Genomic DNA, 21,110 nt, shown 5'->3' with positions numbered 1-21,110 from the left:
TTTTTAATGCATCTCAAGTTGTTGTTGAGCATGATTCGTGCGCCCCCGTCTTTCTTTTGTCTCTATGGTATTTGTTTATTTGCCGACGTATTTACATAATCACCTGTTTCACTGTATGTTTGTGGTTTGTTGTTGCATTAGTGAATCTGGGATTAAGTTTTCATTCATTCATTCATTCATTGAAACACAGCAGCTATGAACGAGACCTTTCATTATTCACATGTTTTCACAAGAAACTTATCATGTCATGGTTGATATGTATATACTGTATATGTGTATCATAACATATTAGAATCAGAATGTTTTATTGGCCAATTAATGTATGTAAATAATAATTAATATGTAAATATTTGTGTTACCAGGGCAATTGAAGTAGAGTAAACTGGATTACTGATCTTGCAGACTTCAAGTGTCAAATTTTCATGGATACAGTATGACATTCACACAATGTATCAGGGATTTTGTGTTGAGTGGTAGTCTTAAACCCCATCCTGTTACTAGAAATAGTCTTTTTCAGCAGTCTCATCATAGCCAGCCAAACCATTGCCATTTTAATAGTGCGTTCATGTTTGCGTGCAGTCCGAGTATATCTAGCGACACAATGATAAATATTCCACAAGCCTAGAATAGTACAGATCTCATTTGTTCCACCTGAATCAATATAACTGAAGACTGCAATACCAGAATGGCTGTGTGCTAGTTATGTGTTATTGTTACATAAATATTCTCTTTTTGTTGGGTTGGCAGCGAGTACAAAATAAAACTTATGTCAAAAATGGACACGTCAATAGACTTTGGAACCGTGGCGTTGAAAAAACATACTGCTGGCACCTTGTGAAATGTTAACCTCCTGAACAAGGACACATGACACGTCTTTACGGCGGTACACAGAATTAAAGACCATTCGGTTGATCACACAAATATGACACATAGAACATCACATTTGCAAATCAGTCATATATATGAGTTTAAGCGACCAAGCAATTTGGTTGCTGGCTAATATTAGAACATAGAAGGCCTTTAACTATATAACTTTATCTTGAACCTAAAGAGATCTTTTTATAAAACATTAAGTAACCATGATATAAACACTCATTTTATCTATAGCAGAATTAGGCTCCATTTTTTGTATTGTTGTGTCAGCAGCTAATAAATCAGAAATTGCCAAATAATCTTCTTAGTATTAGAATTTAGAGAACTGTCTATTTTCTGGTATTTGACCCTTTGACAATCATCTTATATATTTTACAAAGACTTTCTAACACTTATAAAACTGAAAAGTGTAATACACACACACATTTTCTGAACCGCTTGTCCCAGACGGGGTCGCGGGGACCCGGAGCCTGACCTGGCAATACAGGGCGTAAGGCCGGAGGGGGAGGGGACACACCCAGGACGGGACGCCAGACCGCCACAAGGCACCCCAAGCGGGAATCAAACCCCAGACTCACCCGAGAGCAGGACCCGGGTCAACCCACTGCGCCACCGCACCCCTGTGAAAAGTGTAATATTTGTTTCTAATTTTCAAAAATATGAACACTTTGATTTTTATTTATTCTCAATTGTATTTTCTTGACTTTCGTATTTGGAAAAAATGTTTGTTTTGATGCAAACAAAGCCTGCTTTTCCATAAACAGCCATTATTTGGCAGTATAACACGCAGGAAAGTAGGATTATGGGACCACCTTCATTCAGCTTGTTTCCAGTGTTTACAAAATTACTTTTTTCAAAGTGGTTGGACAAATAATCGAAAAAATACAATATGAATACCATTTAACTAAAAAGGAGTACCTTGTGTATGGCCTTTGTCCAAAGCCAAGTACAATTTTCTCATTGAACACTAAGTCACCTATTTCTAGACCTGGGTAATATTTTACTGGGGTAATCCTGGGTGAATCGCTTGATCAAGAGCACTACAGCATAAGCCAGGATTTGGGACCTTGTCTTTTCACTTTTGTCATGGAAAATGGGAACAACCGGATATAGAACTGCTTCATATTACTTTCACTATAAGACTATGCACATAAAAAGCAAAAAGCAGACTCCAGAAAACCTTGATCTGGCTGGAGACAGATCAGTTCCAAAAGCACCTGGAATTATCTACTCATTTATACAGCTAGTTCATTTTTCAGTGGAGTAATTCAGGGTAAGTACCCTCTTCAATGGTACTGCAGAAACAAATCAGACTCAAACCTGTGATTTCCAAGCCCAAAGACAGCACTATACCCTAACAACTATGCCACCTGCTGTTCCCTCCAGGAATAACATGGTTATAACTTGGCTTGAGTGTGGCAATCTGGCAGTTCTCTGAACATTGTGAGCTCTCAATTGTAGATGCTTCATCAGTAACTGATGTGGTTTTGTGGCTGCAATTTATGGACATGCATTTGGTGCACACGGTTATTTTTACTAATATTTGATCAGATATTTTGTCAGTTCTAGGAATATATGGAAAGAACTTGAGAGAGAAACAAATTACACCAGTGTTTTTTTTTTTTTTTTTTTTTTTTGGCATTTCTTTGGTGTGGCAGGTAATAATAATGAAAGCTTTAATTACAGGTGTGGATTGTCTCTTGTATGAAAAATCATTTGCTGCACTGATCGGAGAGTCACTCTGCTGAGTTGTCTTCCAGCGCAATTCTTGCCACCATTGTACTCAACAAGGAATAAAGGTTAAGTTGCCTTGAAGCTAAGACATGTGTAAAATTCTTCCACACCACGTTTAGCTGCTATGAGTGCAACTAAACACTTTCTGTAGCTGTTAATCAGGTTTTCCATTGTCTCACAGGGTCTCATGTATAGGATTTTTTTTTGGCCTACATCTCTGAAAAAATCCTTTTAAGAAATAAATGATACCAGTATCGTTTTTATGTCAGTTCCTTGGTACTGACAACAATGAAACGCGCAATGATTGGTGCAAAAAAGGACCATGTCATATTCTCGTAAGATATTAATTTCTGCATCCAATCAGATTCAAGTTTGTGACACCACCATGCCAGGTTCTACAGCCAAAACATTAACAATCTATTCACACTATATTAATATATTATTGCAAAATCTGTGCCAAAGCAATCCACAAAACAAAGTTAAAGTTTCACCTGACCTTACAATGGTTGTACTTTTCCCTTCACTGATAAAGTCGAAAGTGGTTATGCAACCTAAGGGGACTGTTGCTACACAGGAGTAACCATGCACTATATAAACAGTTGGCTGCCTTTGAGCAAGTCATTTTATTAAAAGATTTATAGAAATGATTATGCTGCATTTACATATTTTCTGTAGATCAGTTACTCCCAGGTTTACATGAAGTTAGGCTCATACAATTTTAGCATTCTGTTTACTTTCTCGGCAACTCTAAGAAAAAAGCAATAAAATCTTTGAGAAATTATAATATCTGGACGTAACTGAAAGTGGTCTTGGAAATCTGCATCATGAATAAAGGTAAGACATTTGACAAGAAACAGTTAACTTATATATGTGGCATGTCAGTTTGTAATTTAACTAATCAGACATGATTCACTCCTTGCTAGTTTTTTCTTTCACTGTCAAAATTTACAGTTCTGCTTGCACATATCAAGTGTTTTGGCAGCGATCATTAAAAATTTCCATAGTGGTTAATTACTCATTGTGTTACACTGTGGTTAATCAATATTTCTGAATACTTCAAATATGTGTTCTACTGTCATAAAGTAATAATACCTTAATAAAGTGAGTAATTCAATACCCTTTATCCATTTCTTATTTAAATTTACAGTGGACACTTATTTAACTTCCTTTGTTAAATCTAAGAGTATTTGATGTTTAGGTTTTTTTTTTTTTTTGAGGTGCTGTTAGTGCTTTTTGAGGTTCTCCTTTATAATTAATAATTTTCTTGCAGTATATAGTGTTTCATAGCATTTATTAAATGGAAATGGATAATTATAATGTTAAAAGGGGCGTAAATTATTCAGGCGATGTAAATGAAAATTTAAAATGTACATACATTTGCTTTTATATATAAAAACTTTGTTCATAAGTCTAAAATGTATTTTTATGTTGTTTTTTTTTTTGCCTTGAAGGTGTCAAAGGGCACTGAAAACAAGTTCGCGTATAAGTCTATATTAATTTGCATAAATCCATCTTTGAATGTTTTAATAGGAGGAGAAGCAGCTTCTTATATGTTCTAAAACTTTGATAATGGACATTCTTTCTGTAACATTTCCATCATACATTGCCTGTTTCAAACCATAAGCATAGTAGCCAGTGCTGGTTCCTCTAATTTCTAGTGTTGTGGGTTTCAATCGAGACCTGCCAATTTATTTTGTTTTCCTTGTGCTCAGCTTTAAATATCTGATTCTTTAACATTATGGTTTTTTTTAATCCAAAACCTTTGAAATTGTTTAGTGAAACTTTGCTTTTTAACGTGTTTCCTTTGGAAGAACTCCGGAGGTCCTGCAATGATTTGTCTATGAAAATAAATAAATAAATAAAGAAATATTTGAGTTTTGCTTTCTTGATTGTTCACGTGCATTTTTCACAAAAAATTTCTGTTTTGAGAACCCCTGTACGTACTTCAAGGTTACCATCTGCATACTCTGAGCATTAGGAGAATTCATTTCTGTCAAAAATCTAGTCCCAAATTAATGTATACAGGCACTTCCAGTAATTCTGAACTTTAAAACCCCCAGCATTCTATTACCGTCATTTCATTTCTATAAGAATTTGCATGCAATCAATGCACATCATTCATTTTTCCAGGTGGCGCAAGACACAAGATGACACAGTTCTGGCTGGAGCACTCACAGCAAGCCACCGTGGAGGCAATGATGCTGGATTCCAACGCAGAGCAACTCACCCAACATGAGCTCCCTGAGATCCTGGCTCTTCTCCCTGATCTAACTGATGTTAGAATACTTGAGTTGGGGGCTGGAATTGGGTAAGAGTTGCTCTGTGTTTTACATCAGTATGTACCATCAGTTCATGAATGTAAAGGCAAAATTACTTAATGCACTTAAAAGCCATGCATTATTAAAAGAAAATTAATAATAATGTCTGAGTGCACCGATTTCCAGAGAAGTAGCTACAAGTTTTCCCTTGGGTGTATCTAGTGTAGCTCCACTAAATATTTATCAATAGGAAGTGCTTTGTGGCAACTGGTAGCATAGTGGTTGCCTTTAGACTGAAATGTTGCCGGTTTGAGTGTCTTGTCCTGCTATAACACCCTGGAGTAAGGGAGTAACCCTAAAATTGCTGCAGTCAAAACTGTCCAGCTGTGTAAATGACAAAATCATTGTAAGTTGCTTTTGTGAAAAGTGTCAGCTAAATGTAATTAATATTTACTTTTATTAATTTTACACTTTTCTCCAAAAGCAACTTACAATGATTTTGTCATTTACACAGCTGGACAGTTTTGACTGGAGCAATTTAGGGTAAGGACTTTGCTTAAAGCTACTACGAGAGAGAGAGTGTTCCACTGATGTATGGAACTTGTTTGGTGTCATCGAATTGATGTTGAATCATGTCAAAAACATAAATACAGTGATTTCAGAAATTTCTCTCCTTCACTTGTGTCCTTATTGTTGGAAAGAGTGCATCCAGTGTTGCTGTGATTGAGTCCATCCATTTGCTTCCTGGTCATCCTCTTCTTTCGTTCTTTGTTTCAGGAGATACACTCATCACCTCGTGAAGAAAGCTCGTCACGTGACAGCTGTGGACTTCATGAAAACTTTTATTGAGAAGAACGAAAAAGACAACAGCCACTATGGCAATGCTGACTTCATACATTCAGATGTCACCCAGCTGGAACTGCCTGAAAAAAGGTAACCGTACATGGCATGTAGGTGTGTACAGGTTCGAGGAGTGAACAGGCACGTAATGGCATATGGTGAACTTAAAGTTTTTATTATTAACAACAAGCAAATAGTGCAAACAAACAGAAAAGGAGCTTTCATATGCAGGTACATCCGCTATCAGTCCAACCAGAGCTCAGCATTTCAAAGACTCACACACACACACACACTTTCAGAACCGCTTGTCCCATACGGGGTCACGGGGAACCGGAGCCTACCTGGTAACACAGGGCGTGAGGCCGGAGGGGGAGGGGACACACCCAGGACGGGACGCCAGTCCGTCGCAAGGCACCCTAAGCGGGACTCGAACCCCAGACCCACCGGACAGCAGGACCGTGGTCCAACCCACTGCACCACCACACCCCTATTCATTTCAAAGACTCCTTTCATTTAAATATTGCGGTCACATGTGATCCATCCATCCGTCTTCAACAACCGCTTGTCCCGAGCAGGGTAATGGCGAGCCGAAGCCTTACCCAGCAACACAGGGCGCAGGACTGAGGGGTTTGGGGACACACCCAGGAGCAGATGCCAGTCCGTTTCAAGGCACCCCAAGCAGGGCTCAAACCCCAGACCTGCCACGCAGGGGGCACTGGCTGAACCTGCCGCTCAGGTGCGGGTTCAGGTGCAGGAGTGATACAGGAGGAGCGTGTGGTCTGCACCTTCACGCGCACCAAGAACTATTTCAATGTTAGAGGGGTTTTATATATCTGCCACCCTTGCACATGCTGTTCATGGCATTGCTTCATCTATATGACACTTCAATGCCCTGTCCGAACGCCTCATCACCTTGCCTGCCAAAATACACCAAAAGCGTTACTCTCATTATTTTAAATGAGGAAAATAATAATGCATTCCCAGCCCATCCAAAAACCCTCAGACCAATTTTTCCAAATATCACTAAAACACTGTAAAACATCTCTAAGTATCAACCCATGACTTCAGAACAATATAAAACAGTTCATGATTATCAAACTCTTAATAACGTCACTGATGGGTATGTTTCCAGGCACTACCTTAGGGAAACAAATTATGTTTTACTTATATCCTCTAGACAGCAAAAACATTCAATTATGAAACTTTTGCTAAAAATATAACTGTAGACGAAACAATAATTAAAAATAAGCAAACAAGGCAATAAGAAAATTAGGCATTAACAGCCAAGAGCCATTACATCAAAATTCTGGAGAAAGAAAAATTTAAAAAATCGAGAGATGCATATAATTAAAACAACAACAATAATAAGAAGAATTTCAGGACTGCGTGTGTCCTCCTGAGAGAAACACACAGTTCTTTGACTCACATCTGTTCCCTGGATTATAATCCTCAGACCACTCCTTCCCAGTCCATGGACTTCAACCTTGCCATAGCAGAGGGGCTTGGTCACCCCAAGGATGCTGAGAACTTAAGCATGTAAACAATGCACATGTGACCTGTGACCCCTACACAGAGGCCAATATTATCGGTAGGTTACACAAGTTTGGTCATAGACATGAGTAGCCTGTTGACTAACACATAAGTATGAATGCAGTCCCTAAAGCGAGCATCAGTGAACATCGCCCAAAAACGGCATTTTTGTTAAAAGTACACTGTCGTTCATAGCATGTGGTGTTAATTGGGCAGTAACTGCATGTCCTCACCACCCGCACCTCTGCTCCATCAGTGGCCATAGAATACCATGAAGCGTTAGACTTTATGAAGTCCTCCACCATCTCTTCTGTCTTCTCACTGTTTCGCTACAGCTAGTTTAGTTTGCACCACTCAACAAAGACTTTCACAAAGATCTCTGTACTCGTCCTCCTGGCCTCCAATTCACACAACTATTGATGTAAAACCTGAGAACTTCTGCAGATCAAATGACTCAGTGTTTTACATATTGAACAGGATGGGAGCCAAGACTGTCCCTTGAGGTGGGGGCAGAGAATAAATAATGAAAGAGATGACAATCTAAGTGTTTCTGAAAGATCAGCTATACTTAACATGGCATCATGATGTGGAGAAAAAAACAGAGGTCAAGAATTAGAAATCACAGTGACAAATTGTAACTGCTTCATTTTGATTTCTCTCTGTAATGCAGTTTTGACTTGATCTTTTCAAACTGGCTGCTGATGTATCTGAGTGACGAGGAGCTTCTGTCTCTTACGAAGTCCATGCTCTCTTGGCTTCGACCAGGGGGTCACCTCTTCTTTAGGGAGTCCTGTTTCCATCAGTCAGGTCAAGATTTTTCAGTTTTATTCATTCTCTTTCTATTCTGATTAATTTTGGCAGAAAATTTTCTTTGTACTTTTGTCCTTCAGTCATCAGCGGCCATTATGTTGTAGTCAGATGTTATATTTTCCCACAGGAGACTATAAGCGAGATTTCAATCCCACTCAATACCGCACTCCTGCCCAGTACAACCACTTGATGACTTCAGCCATTTGGGAGAAGGAAGAGGGAGAAATTAAGGAGTCCTTTGGTTTTGATATTGTCATGGCAAAAGTTGTCCAGACATATATCACGGTAAGAGAGAAGGTTTTCATATACTTATAGTATACTCACATTTACATGTATTCATTTAGCTGATGCTTTTTTCCAAAGCAACTTACAATTATTTACCCATTTATACAGCTGGGTAATTTTTACTGGAGCAATTTAGGGTAAGTGCCTTGCTCATGGGTACTATAGCCGGAGGTGACATTCCAACCTATGGGTCTAATGACAGCAGCTCAACAACTACACTAACAGCTGTCCCTCTTAGCCTGGTATGTAATGTCTTAGTATAGTTCAGAAAAGAAGCCAAATGAAAACAGACTTGGGTATTCCAGCCAGTGGAACTGCTGCTTTGTTTTAGACAGTGCAGTACAGAGGATACAGTAAGTGAGGAGCCCCTGTTGTGCTTCCACAAAAAGGAGCAGCACACTACACTTCCAGCACATTATACTACAAACACTGAGGTTAGGCAGTGTGAAACAGCATGCAGGAAATCAACAGCTACAAAGAGAGGGAAACACCAGAGGACCCAAAGGAAACCCAAGCAAACACAGGGAGAACCTGTAGACTCCACACAGGCTGAGCAGGATCCAAACCCATGTTCAAACATAGCACAGGTGCTGTGTGGTACTGTGCTACCCCATAACGATATACAAAAATAGAATATAACAAAATAGTGCCATTGTTTTCATCATGTCCCCCAAACTGAGTGCCTTTATCCATCCGTGCAGTTTCAATAACTCCTATTGCTGAGCAGGGTCACGGTGAACCGGGGAGTATCCTGGAAACATTGGGAATGAGGAATGTCTTTACAGGTGGTTCCCGACTTACAATGGGGTTACGTTCTGCGAAACCCATTGTAAGTCGAAAATATCGTAAGTCAAAAATGCATTTAATACACCTAACCTACCAAACATCATAGCCTAGCATACATACGATGGCCATTACGGGCTTGCCGCCTTCATGCTGAGCAATTATCTTCAGTTTCTCCTCAAGAGTAATTGCCCTGCTCTTCTTCCCAGCAGTAGCAGGAGACACAGATGGGCATTTCACAGACATGATGGATACACAAAACACAATGTAGATATAGGGGGTATCTGTATATTGACCGCATGACAGACTGGGAGATGTGGACCGCTGCCGCTGTCCAACATCACGAGACAGTATCGCACTGCGAATCGCTTGCCAAGAAAAAAATCTAAATTCAAATTTCAAAGTACGGTTTCTACTAAATGTCTATCGCCAACTCACCATCGTAAGTCGAACCATCGTAAGTCAAGGAGCATCTGTATCTCCATTAAAAATCTATTGGTCTATAATCAGAAAAACAGAAGCTAGCCACTCTCTACCTTTCATCAATGAGCATCCCTCCTTACCATTGGTATTTGAAAATCCTTTCATTTGTTTTTCATATTCTAACCAGATGAAGAAAAATCAGAATCAGGTATGCTGGCTGCTGCAGAAGGTCACATGCAACAAATTGGTTCATCGGGGATTCAGGAATTTTCAACAGTTCCTGGACAATCAGCAGTACACACGACAAGGCATTCTGCGATATGAGAAGATCTTTGGCTCGGGATACGTGAGCACAGGAGGCCTGAGCACGACCAAGGTAACCATCAATAGCTTTTCCTCAAGAAACTAAGCAGGCTAGTTTTCAGTAAGGATAATTGCAACACGAAATGTATGGCACATGAAAACTTTAATTGTGCATTACAGTAATTATGGTTTTGACCATTTTATCATTGTACAGTTATGAGAGATTTGAACAACAAAAAAGGAAAAGGACATTGATCATTTACATTTGTCAATACAAAATGTTTACTGAATGAGCATGTTTTTTAATTAATAAGGAATAGACACTGATTTTTACTTCTCATGTCATAATTGCTTTCATGGAAATCTGTATTTGTTGTCATATTTTACTGTGCTCTACAGCTCCATGTCACTTAATTTAGCCCACTGGTTCAATTAAATAGACACTGTTCAGACTGCTCACATTGACTCTCTATTTATTATAAACCGTACTACATATGGCATAATACGTTTTGTAGTGTGCATTTAACATAGAAGTGGTGATGGACTATGAATTTCATGCATAATCTATGTGCCAACTCAGGGGTATCCAAACTTTTTAGGCCAAAGGCCGCAATCATTGTTCTGAACTGGTTTGAGGGTCAAAGCTGTAAAAAAAATCACAGTAAGCAACATACTACATCTTAAATGTTGAAATTTTTAATTGTGTATAGCAGCAGTATTAATTACAACAAAATACTTAAGGGGCACGTGGGGGTGCGGTGGCACAGCTGGTTTTGCCTGTGCCTGTTCTCTGGTGGGTCTGGGGTTCTAGTCCTGCTTGGGGTGCCTTGCGATGGACTGGTGTCCTGTCCTGGGTGTGTCTCCTCCCCCTCTAGCCTTGCATCCCATGTCACTGGGTTAGGCTCCAGCTTGCCACAACCCCGCTTGGGAAAAGTGGTTTCAGACAGTGTGTGTGTACTTAAGGAGCCAATGGAGAGACCAGAGCACAGGAGCATTAATATTTTGAATGAGTTGGTGGATTCCAGATGAGGAATGATGATCAGCATTCAGTTGATGTAATAATGAAACCTGAAAAGAACAAAAATAAAGACAAACAGTTCAGTGGAGTAGATGGCACGTGCAATGCTTGTCAGCATTTGGTCATTTTCAGGTAGCTTTATTATCTATGAAGTCAAAAAAAAGTAATGAAACGGGTAGATTCTGTGAAAGTCTCGGCTATAGCAACAATAATCAGAAAATGGTGGAAACAGATATGGGAAGATATTGTAGCGTCCCTCCATGGAGCTACTGGAAAAAGGCTCGACAGACGGGGTAAAAGGAACGTGCTCTTTATTGAAACTGTACATGTCCCCAACAGCAGTCTTAACAAAGACGCTTCAGACAGTACAAGACACAGAACACCTCAAAATCCCCCTGGGTCACTCCCAGCCCCCCTGCTGCACCCTATGGTTAAGGGGTTCCCCCCGGGACTCCCCAGAATCCCACTCTCGAACACTGAACATAAATAGAACAACAACCAATCAGAGACCACACACAACTATGTACACACACATAAACACTAATACCAACTATTTACATTTACTCCCCTCAGAGATGTTACATTGCCCCCCCTTTAGCAGTCGGCCGTCCCGGCGACTGTCGACCCCGAAAGCACAAAGTCCCTGAGGTGCAGAGGCAACCGGCGCACCCTCCTGGGTCTGTGCGGGGACGGTGACCCCGCTGGACCTGGTGGACTCTCCCCGGGAGGCCCCGGTGCAGGTTCCTTGGGATGGTAGGGGGCGAGTCTGTCACGGTGTAGAACCACCGGCCGACGCCCTGGCCCCATCCGCACCCTGTAGACGACATCCGACAGTCGACCCAAAATCACGCAGGGACCCACCCAGCTGTCTGTGAGCTTAGGGCAGAGCCCGCGTTTCCTCCGGGGATTGTATACCCACACTCGGTCTCCTGGGGCCAGAGGGCACCCGCGACACTGCGTGTCGTATGCGCGCTTCTGCCGCCCGCCAGCCTCCGTCAGATGGCGCCTGGCAAAAGCATGCGCGGACTCCAAACGTCGCCGCAGTTGCCGAAGGTACTCCGGCCCCACTTCACCCCCCACCTCGGGCTCCGGCGGGCTGCCGAAAGCCAAGTCCACCGGAGTCCTCAGCTCACGTCCGAACATGAGCAGGGCAGGGGTGCAGCCGGTGGACTCCTGGACAGCAGAGCGGCACGCCCACAGGACCAGGGGCAGGTGTCTGTCCCAGTCGCGCTGATGTCGGGAGGTAAGCACAGAGAGCTGCGTGGTGAGTGTCCGGTTGAAACGCTCCACCAGCCCGTCGCTCTGTGGATGAAGGGGCGTGGTGCGCGTCTTCCGCACCCCCAGCCGGTCGCATACCTCTTTCATAACTTGCGACTCAAAGTTCCTGCCCTGGTCACTGTGCAGGTTCTCTGGCGCCCCAAAACGGCAGAACATCTCCTCCACCAACCGCTCCGCTGTGGTCGCGGCACTCTGGTCCGGTACCGCGTATGCCTCGGGCCACTTGGTGAAGTAGTCCATGGCCACGAGCACGTAGCGGTTTCCCCGATCAGTGCGGGGAAAGGGTCCCAGCACATCCACGCCCACGCGCTCCATTGGGGCGCCCGACTGAAGTCGTTGCAGGGGGGCATGCGACCGGTCACTGGGGCCCTTACGCGCCGTGCAGGCATCGCAGCAGTGCACGAACAGCTCCACGTCTTGGCGACACCCCGCCCAGTGAAACCGCTGGCGCAGCCGGTGCAGCGTCTTCGCCACGCCAAAGTGCCCAATGCCAGCGGGACCATGTACTCGCTGCAACACGTCTTCCTTGAGGCTACGAGGGACGAGGAGCTGCCACAGGACTTGGCCGGGCACTGGCCCCTCCCAACGCCGATACAGCAGCCCCCCCCTCACCTCAAGGCTGTCCCACTGTGAGCAGTATGACTTGACGGTGGGTCCGTGTGGGGCCACAGCAGTCCAGGGTGGGCGCTGCCCCGACTGCAGGAAGCCCCGCACCACCGCCAGCTCTGGATCGGCTTCCTGGGCCCGGCGGAACAGCTCTGTGTCGTCGGTGGATCCCCCATCACTCGCCGCATCTGCCGCCAGCACAGCGCAGGTCTCTTCTGCAGTCGCCCGCCGCTCCTCCAGCCGAACGCAGTGCCTGCACGAGCCTGCGCTGCAAGGGCGCCGAGAGAGTGCGTCGGCGTTGGTGTGCAGGCGTCCCGGCCGGTGTTGGACCTCAAAGTCATACCCCTGCAGCAGCTCCAGCCACCGTGCTATCTGCCCCTCTGGCTCCTTGAAGTTTAGGAGCCATGTGAGTGAGGCGTGGTCGGTCCGCAACAGGAACCTGGTCCCGTAGAGGTAGGGGCGAAAATGTTTAATCCCTGCCACCACGGCCAGGAGCTCTCGCCGCGTGACACAGTAGTTCTTCTCCGGGCGACTCAGCCGGCGGCTGTAGAATGCGACCACCCTCTCACCTCCATCTCCCGCCTGCGACAACACAGCTCCGATGCCTTGATCGCTGGCGTCCGTGTCCACGATGAAAGTCCTCCCAGGGATCGGGAGAGCCAGGACGGGGGAAGATGCCAGAGCCTCCCTCAGGCGGTGAAAGGCGGCTGCGCACTCAGGGGTCCACTCGAACGGGGTGCCCTTAGCAGTGAGGCGGTGCAGTGGTGCTGCGATGTCTGCAAAACCACGCACAAAGCGGCGATAATACGACGCCAGCCCCAGGAAACTCTGCAACTCCGACACGTTCTCTGGGGCTGGCCAGTCCCGCACCTGCCGCACTTTGTCGGGGTCCGTGGACACTCCATTCGCGTCCACGACGTGGCCCAGGAACTTCACCTGCCGCTGGAGGAGGTTGCACTTCGCGGGGTGCAGTTTCAGCCCGGCCGCACGGATGGCAGCAAACACCTCTTTCAGATTTGCCAGCGCAGACTCAAAGGAGGAGGCGTGTACCAGCAGGTCATCCAGGTAGACGATGCACCGGCTCCTGGGCACATCTGACAGGACCCGCTCCATCAGCCGTTCAAAGGTGGCGGCCGCGTTACACAGGCCAAAAGGCATGACCGTGAAGTGCCAGAGGCCCCGCCCCAGGGTGAATGCTGTCTTCTCCCGGGCCTCCGGCGCCAAAGCGACTTGCCAGTAGCCACTCCTCAGGTCCAGAGAGCTGAACCACTGTGACCCCGCGATGCAGTCCAACGCATCGTCAATGCGTGGCAGGGGATAGGAGTCCTGTTTGGTTACCGCATTCAGGCGACGATAATCCACACAGAACCGCCAGCTGCCGTCCTTCTTTTGCACCAGGACCGCCGGCGCTGACCAGGGGCTGCTGGAGGGCTCAATGATGCCCGCTGCCGCCATCTCTCTCACCTTTTCCTCCGCAATCTGCCTCTTCGCCAGCGCTAGGCGATGCGGTCGCAGGCGGATGGGGGCCGCGCCACCTGTCTCAATGTGGTGCCGCACCAGGTCCGTTTTGGTGCAGTCTTCATCCCGGGCTGCGAAGATGTCCATGAAGGCGTTCAGGAGCTCCTTCAACTGCTCTCGCTGACCCTCTTCTAACTCTGCCCCGCTGCGCTGCCACAGCATCTGCACCGCTTCACGAGTCGTTGCTGAGGGCTGCGTGACGCACCCTGCACCAGAGGAGCCCCCGCTGTGTGCCTCGGGCTCTCCCTCAACTGCCATTTGGTGCGCAGCCCCGGTCCCCTGCACTCGTGAACTGGCGGAGAGGGCGCGCGTTTTGAGATTCTTTCGCCGCCGCCGCCGCATGTGAGTGAGGGCAATGTTCTCACCTGCCAGCTGTAGCGACCGTCTGCCCAGGTCCAGCACCGCCCCTGCCTCGGCCAGGAGATCCATTCCTATGATGCATGGATCCTGGATCTCCGCAAGCCAGAACTCGTGCTCCAGCAGCTGGTTGCCCACAGCCAGGCGCAAACGTCTTTTCCCCCACATCGCCACGGTCTCTCCTGTGACCGTGCGCAGGCTCGCTGACGCCTCGGTCCATCCCTTTGGGGGATGGCGCGCCGTTCCAGGCAGCACTCCGTTGCGGACGATCGAGATTGTAGACCCCGTGTCCACGAGGGCTTCGCAGGGCACGCCCTCTATTAGGCAGGGCAGCTGCAGGCAGCGGAGTTTCCCCAGGCGTCCCACCGGGAACGAGGGTACGCCCCAAGAAGGGGCGGAGTCACAGGGCGAAACCCCCCTCACGGCGTCGCCCCTCTGCCGTTTCCCTGAGGTGCCGCGGGGGCGGGCTCTCTGCAGTGGCGCGCCTGGTGACCTCGCTTCCGACAACGCCAGCAGATAATAGGAGGCCGTTGGCGCGCAGGCGGTGCCTCGACTTGGCGCGCAGCTTCTCCCTCCACCTCGTCATCAGTGACGTCTTCCAGGGAGCGACAAGAATGCGCGGGCTCCTTCGCCTCCCGCAGGACGGCTTCCGCGCGTTCCGCCTCTCGCTGCGCCGCCTCCAGGTTAGCCGGGGCAGCAAGCCTAACATGCTGCTGCAGGCGTTCTGGGGCGAGCGCTCGGAGGAATGCCTGCAGCGCCAAGTCTTCTTGGATATCTGCGGGGTATTGCGGGTACGCCCGCCGCGCCAGGAGCTGGATATCCGCGGCCAGCGCTCCCAGGGCTTCGCCTTTGCTGCGTCGTCTCGCTGTGAGCTGTCCGCGATAATAGTCCGCTGTTTCGTGTTGGCCGAAACGGCGTCTCAGGGCAGCCGTGAGCGCGGGCAGCTCGTGGTGTTGGTCCGCTCTCACGTCTAGCAGCACGGTCAGCGCTTTCCCCTCCAAGGCTAGCCCCAGCTGTGCTGCTGTAGTTGCCGCATCCCAGCCGTTGTGCCGCGCTGCTAGGCGAAGCTGTGCCTCGTATGTTTCCCACGGCTCCGTCCCCGAATACCGCGGCAGGCGGAGCGCTGTTCGCTGCGGTGTTTCCCCCGAGGCTGGCGTCCTGGGCGGTGGTTGGGGAATACCTCTTTCTCCGCACACCGTTGTGAGGGAAGCCTCTCGCCGGCGTGGTGGTGACGGTCCCCACAGTTGCTCCAAAGCGGCCAGCAGTTCCGAAGTCTTCTGCTGAATATCTTCGATCTCCCGAGAACGTTCTCTTCCCCGGTCGGTTCTTGGGGTTTGCTCGCTCAGAGCGTGCGCCGTCCCACTCCTGACACCAATGTAGCGTCCCTCCATGGAGCTACTGGAAACAGGCTCGACAGACGGGGTAAAAGGAACGTGCTCTTTATTGAAACTGTACATGTCCCCAACAGCAGTCTTAACAAAGACGCTTCAGACAGTACAAGACACAGAACACCTCAAAATCCCCCTGGGTCACTCCCAGCCCCCCTGCTGCACCCTATGGTTAAGGGGTTCCCCCCGGGACTCCCCAGAATCCCACTCTCGAACACTGAACATAAATAGAACAACAACCAATCAGAGACCACACACAACTATGTACACACACATAAACACTAATACCAACTATTTACATTTACTCCCCTCAGAGATGTTACAATATGCAGGAAAAGAAAAACGTTGTTTTTTTGTTGTTTTATTAATATTTTCTTGGTCACTAATACTACACCAGTTATAACACTTACTGCCCGTCAAATGCATGGCTCGTGCCTTTTATTTTAAAGATTAATCTTAGTTCTCTTGAAAAGAGAAATAGTTTAAACTGTGTTATAATTGGATCATTTATGTTAAATCATTTATATTATAGTTAAAATATTAATTATTTTTATTTGCTGTCAACTCACTTTTTTCTTGCTACTGAAAGGAATTTGTTGACCTGCTGAACCTGTCTTCCGGGCAAAAGGTTCTTGACGTTGGGTGTGGAATTGGGGGTGGAGACTTTTACATGGCAAGGGTAAGAGCCACCGGAAATACTTTGGTTTGTTCTTTGATGACTATTGTTTTAAATTTAAATTGCAGTTGTGCATTTACTTTGATTAACTCATTGTTTTGCATTTAAACTGGGGAGGTTACAGAATTATGGCATTGAGGTTCTGGGCATGGATTTGTCATCTAACATGGTGGAAATTGCAATGGAGAGGGCCATAAAGGAGAAGCTACCTTTGGTAAGCAGGCTGCTGGATGGCAATTTAAAATTTCTTGCTATAGCTTTATAAATGGAGAGGTTTCTTGATCAAGATCATTTCTTCATGAACCTCACTGGTTCAAGCATCATATTAAAATTAACTTTGGTGCAGGATTAGACTTGGAAAAACATTACTAGTATAAGGATTTTGCTACAGATTTTCATGGTATTAATATTAATACCCTAATCCTGATTTATATATATCAGACTTCAAAGATTTCTAGAAAATAGTATTAGGATGCTGTTCTGTTTTTTCTTGATTTTCTATTAAAAGAAAAAAAAATATATATATTCAAAATTTCTCCAATAATTCTTTGTCGCCTAGAATTCAGTCAGTAATCCGCATAAACAAAATGATTTCATTGTATTTTTGTGGGTAAACAATATACATGGTTACATGAACACAAGAAGATATTAAGTGTAGAAATGTTTACACATTAAAATAGTATTTGTACATAAGTTATTGAGATGCATGGGTTGAGCATATGAATAAATATGTTTCCAAAATTGAACTTTAATGGCACATACAGTCTTCATAGTTTATTACATGCAAGCAGGAATTTAACCTTCCAACAATGAAAAACAAAGATTTTTAGTAGATTTTTCCTAATTGCTTGTAATTGCACTGATGACTTTGTGCAAGTTTACTAAACAAGGCAAAAGGTGGGTTGTTGTGGTGTGTTCCGATAATGCGTGTTCTTCATTCACACCGTAGGTTCAGTTTGAGGTTGGGGATGCCACCAAGCGAATGTTTGCCGAAGAATCATTCGACGTGATTTATAGCAGGGATACGATTTTGCACATTTCTGACAAGTTAAACCTGTTCAGACGCTTTCATGTGAGTATTTCTAATCTGACCAAGTGGTATGTCTTCAGATTAGTAAACAGAAACATTTTCAATCTTGCATTATTTAGCATCTACATTATGTTTATTTAATAAGGTGATGTTTCTCTCCAAAGCAGTTTATCATTATTTAGACATTAATACAGCAGGGTAATTTTAGATAGCTCACTGTATATTCTACTAATATTAAAAAAAGTAGTCAGATACAATCGGGAGCCGGGACTGTGGGGTGAAGATATAATATCAGATGACAAATTTAAAATTCCAGAAATATTAAAAACAAATACTTTTCCAAAGCACTTTAACCCATTTAGCTGATTTAACATCTAGCTTGAAAAGACTTCCTCGATTCTTTGTCTCCTAATTTTTTTTAAAGGAAGTGGAAAATTTTCCATGAACTTACAGTGAAATTAGTTCGATGAGGTCAATGACTAAGGAAGGGAGGTTAAGAAGAGAAACAATAAATGGTAAATTTCCTTTCCTGAAAGTCTATCATGAGCAAAACAAGACAAAGCACTATCCATCAGAAATTTCGTTGGTAGCATAGTGGTTAAATCTACTGCCTTTAGCCGTTAAGGTTGCAGGATTGAATCCCAACCATAATACCCTTGAGCAAGGTATTTACTTTAAATTGTTCTAGTAAATGTTAGCCAGCTGTGTGAATGGGTAGATAATGTAAGTAAGGTATCATTCTAGGTTGCTTTGGAGAAAAGTGAGAGGTCAATGAGTAGAGGTAAACCTCCCCATTTTTAAATCAGGACAAATAGTACTGACTATGATTTATTGACAAGCTGTATACTAATGGAATGTGAGCACTACACAATTGCAGAAACTAAATTGAACATCTGAAAAATAAACAATGGACATGAGCATTTACACACAAAAATTTCTCCGGCCAATCCTGTAAGCGATCTCCTTCACAAGGAGCGTTAAAAAAAATTCTTACTGAAAGTTGCAATGCAAAAAACCCTTCTGTAGATCAGGACTCTGAAGAACATTAATTTGTGTTCCTCTCCACAGTCATGGTTAAAGCCTGGAGGGAAGGTGCTGATCAGCGACTACTGCTGCGGAGAGATGCCGTGGTCACCTGAGTTTCAGGAATACGTCAAACAGAGGGGCTACACCCTCCTGACTCCAGATCAATATGGACAGGTACTCAGATTTCACTGCGATAAATCTAAGCGCATCATTGGCACCGACACAAAGCAGCTAAATAAAAAGTACAAGAAAAACACAAAAATGAGGCACGGATCAGCAGTGCAACTAAATCCTGTCCACCAACTCTCCTGTGGCCACCTGTGGCTACACCTGACCCTCAACACTTACTCAGATGTGGCCAAAGATACGAAAGTCAGATGTTCCTACAGAAACCTCACACTCCAGCACCTGCTCCCATCTCATCCACACTCCCTGGTGCCAAATCCCCACCACCCCAACATCTCACAAATATAGCAAAACACGAGAGAACACCTTCATGTGGAACATTCCCCCGGATCGTTTCGTTATCACATTTCACGTTGAATGAAGTAGAAATATGCGTGGCGATACACTGCATCCTTAGTACCTACAAGTGACATATGTGGGCAACCATTAAAAATCATTGGGTTATGTTGAAATTTGTCTCATATCTATCATAACGTAACATGAAGGCGTAAGACTTTCGAGAAATTTTGAAAATTTTTTGAGGACTTGTGTATGGATTGTACAGTGTAAAGTCAGCAGGCCCTGTGATGCTATTCACTGACTGGCAATTAGAAGGAAATTATTATTTGATAGTGACAATTTTTACTGATAAGTAGTTTGGTTTGTATTTATACGTTGGATATATTTTATGGATATCGTGACACAATGGGTTATTATTGTCTCTTGTTCAGGTCCTCGAGAAAGCCGGGTTTGTGCGTGTACGGGTGGAGGACAGAACCGCTCAGTTTAGCCAAGTGCTCAAGACGGAACTGGAGAGAACAGAGAATATGAGGGAAGAATTCATTGAGGTCAGTGTCCATAGACCCTGCTCACAAGAGGGGGTAACGTGTGCTCTATGTTATGATCTTTACACAAACGATTAATCAAAGAGTAAATATTAAGATTAAGAACCTTTGACTACATGCCATTTATTTTCAACCCACTTGAAGCCATAACATTATTCCTCTCTAAAACACCTTATATGATCTGCCTTGTCAGCTCATTTCTTGATGCCTTACTATAAATAGACTCTTTCTTGGATGCTTTATCAAAATCGTAAGCCATTTTGAATATGATGATAGCCTTGTTTATGTTCTCCGAACCGAATATATACCGTGTTCCTTGAAAGTATGTGAACCCCCTTGTGCCTCTTGGTTTTACCACGAAATCGTACTTTAATTAGAATCAGCCTTTCTCAGTGTAGGGTTCACGGGGTTCAGAGATGATGACACCCTTGACTGTCTGGATGCCTCGATAAGGGCGTCACAGACAATGGGGTCCAGGTACACCGAAAGATGTACATAACAAATAAGGACATATATTACCTTAATATGCCCTGCTGAAATATTCCAAAGCATCTCAATGCATTATCTTGTTTAACATAAATTTTTTCTTTAACTAGGAGTTTTCGGAAGAAGAATATAATGCTGTGGTAACCGGCTGGAGAGAGAAATTGCAGCGCTGTGAGAAGGGAGAGCAACGCTGGGGCCTTTTCTACGCTGAACGAAATGGACATAATTGAAATCATATAAAACATCCACATAGGAGTATATACATACATATATATATATACACACACACACAACAAATGCAAAGTTCAAAGTGCAGAGATCAAGTTTAAAATCCAAAAATGTGAAAACAAGAAGGGTTAGGGAAACAAATGATGATGGGAATTAAATGAATAATTGAGGTAAAAAAAAAATGCATACGCACATTAATTCATTTGATTAATTATTAATGAAATCATTAATTTAATTTATTCATTTATTAATTTTCAGGAACAGTTTCATCCAATACAGCATAGCCAGGAAGCAACAGGGCAACATCATGCACAAAGGTCTGCATTTAGGAATGGTTGAAAATCCCACCCAATTCTGTCCTCCAACTTAAAGAAAAAATGTGGGCAAAAGGCTTTGTGCTGTTATCAGCGCCAAAGCAGGTTGCAGCAAATAACTATAAACAGGGGATTCAAGAATTTTGGAACCTATATCTCTGAAGAAGACACTGTACAGCCCATGTACGAGTATTTGTTTTGGCAAAAGTGCATTTAAATCCAACCCTGAGGTTTCCCTGATTTTTTTTTTTTCGTGGTGACATGTAACTCTTTTGTCCGATCCCTTTATTTTACGCTTTTTTCAGTTCATCTTTATCACGGGTATCAATTGTCCTA

The 21,110-nt window shown here is 44.4% G+C and overlaps 1 protein-coding gene across 1 annotated transcript; it reads left to right on the top strand.

The window, feature by feature from the left end:
- Window positions 1-3,253: 3,253 nt before the first annotated feature.
- pmt (phosphoethanolamine methyltransferase) lies at window positions 3,254-20,997 on the top strand. The gene is made up of 12 exons (XM_018734650.2): window positions 3,254-3,441; window positions 4,738-4,915; window positions 5,643-5,798; window positions 7,906-8,042; window positions 8,173-8,330; window positions 9,724-9,912; window positions 16,594-16,683; window positions 16,805-16,894; window positions 17,630-17,752; window positions 18,779-18,910; window positions 19,633-19,749; window positions 20,343-20,997. The coding sequence occupies exons 1-12, from the start codon at window positions 3,432-3,434 to the stop codon at window positions 20,460-20,462; spliced, it is 1,500 nt and encodes a 499-aa protein (XP_018590166.2). The 5' UTR covers window positions 3,254-3,431; the 3' UTR covers window positions 20,463-20,997.
- Window positions 20,998-21,110: the final 113 nt, after the last annotated feature.

This window comes from Scleropages formosus, chromosome 3 (assembly GCF_900964775.1).
Source record: "Scleropages formosus chromosome 3, fSclFor1.1, whole genome shotgun sequence".
NCBI classification, from domain to species: domain Eukaryota; kingdom Metazoa; phylum Chordata; class Actinopteri; order Osteoglossiformes; family Osteoglossidae; genus Scleropages; species Scleropages formosus.
This window is presented reverse-complemented; position numbering and strand designations above follow the sequence as displayed.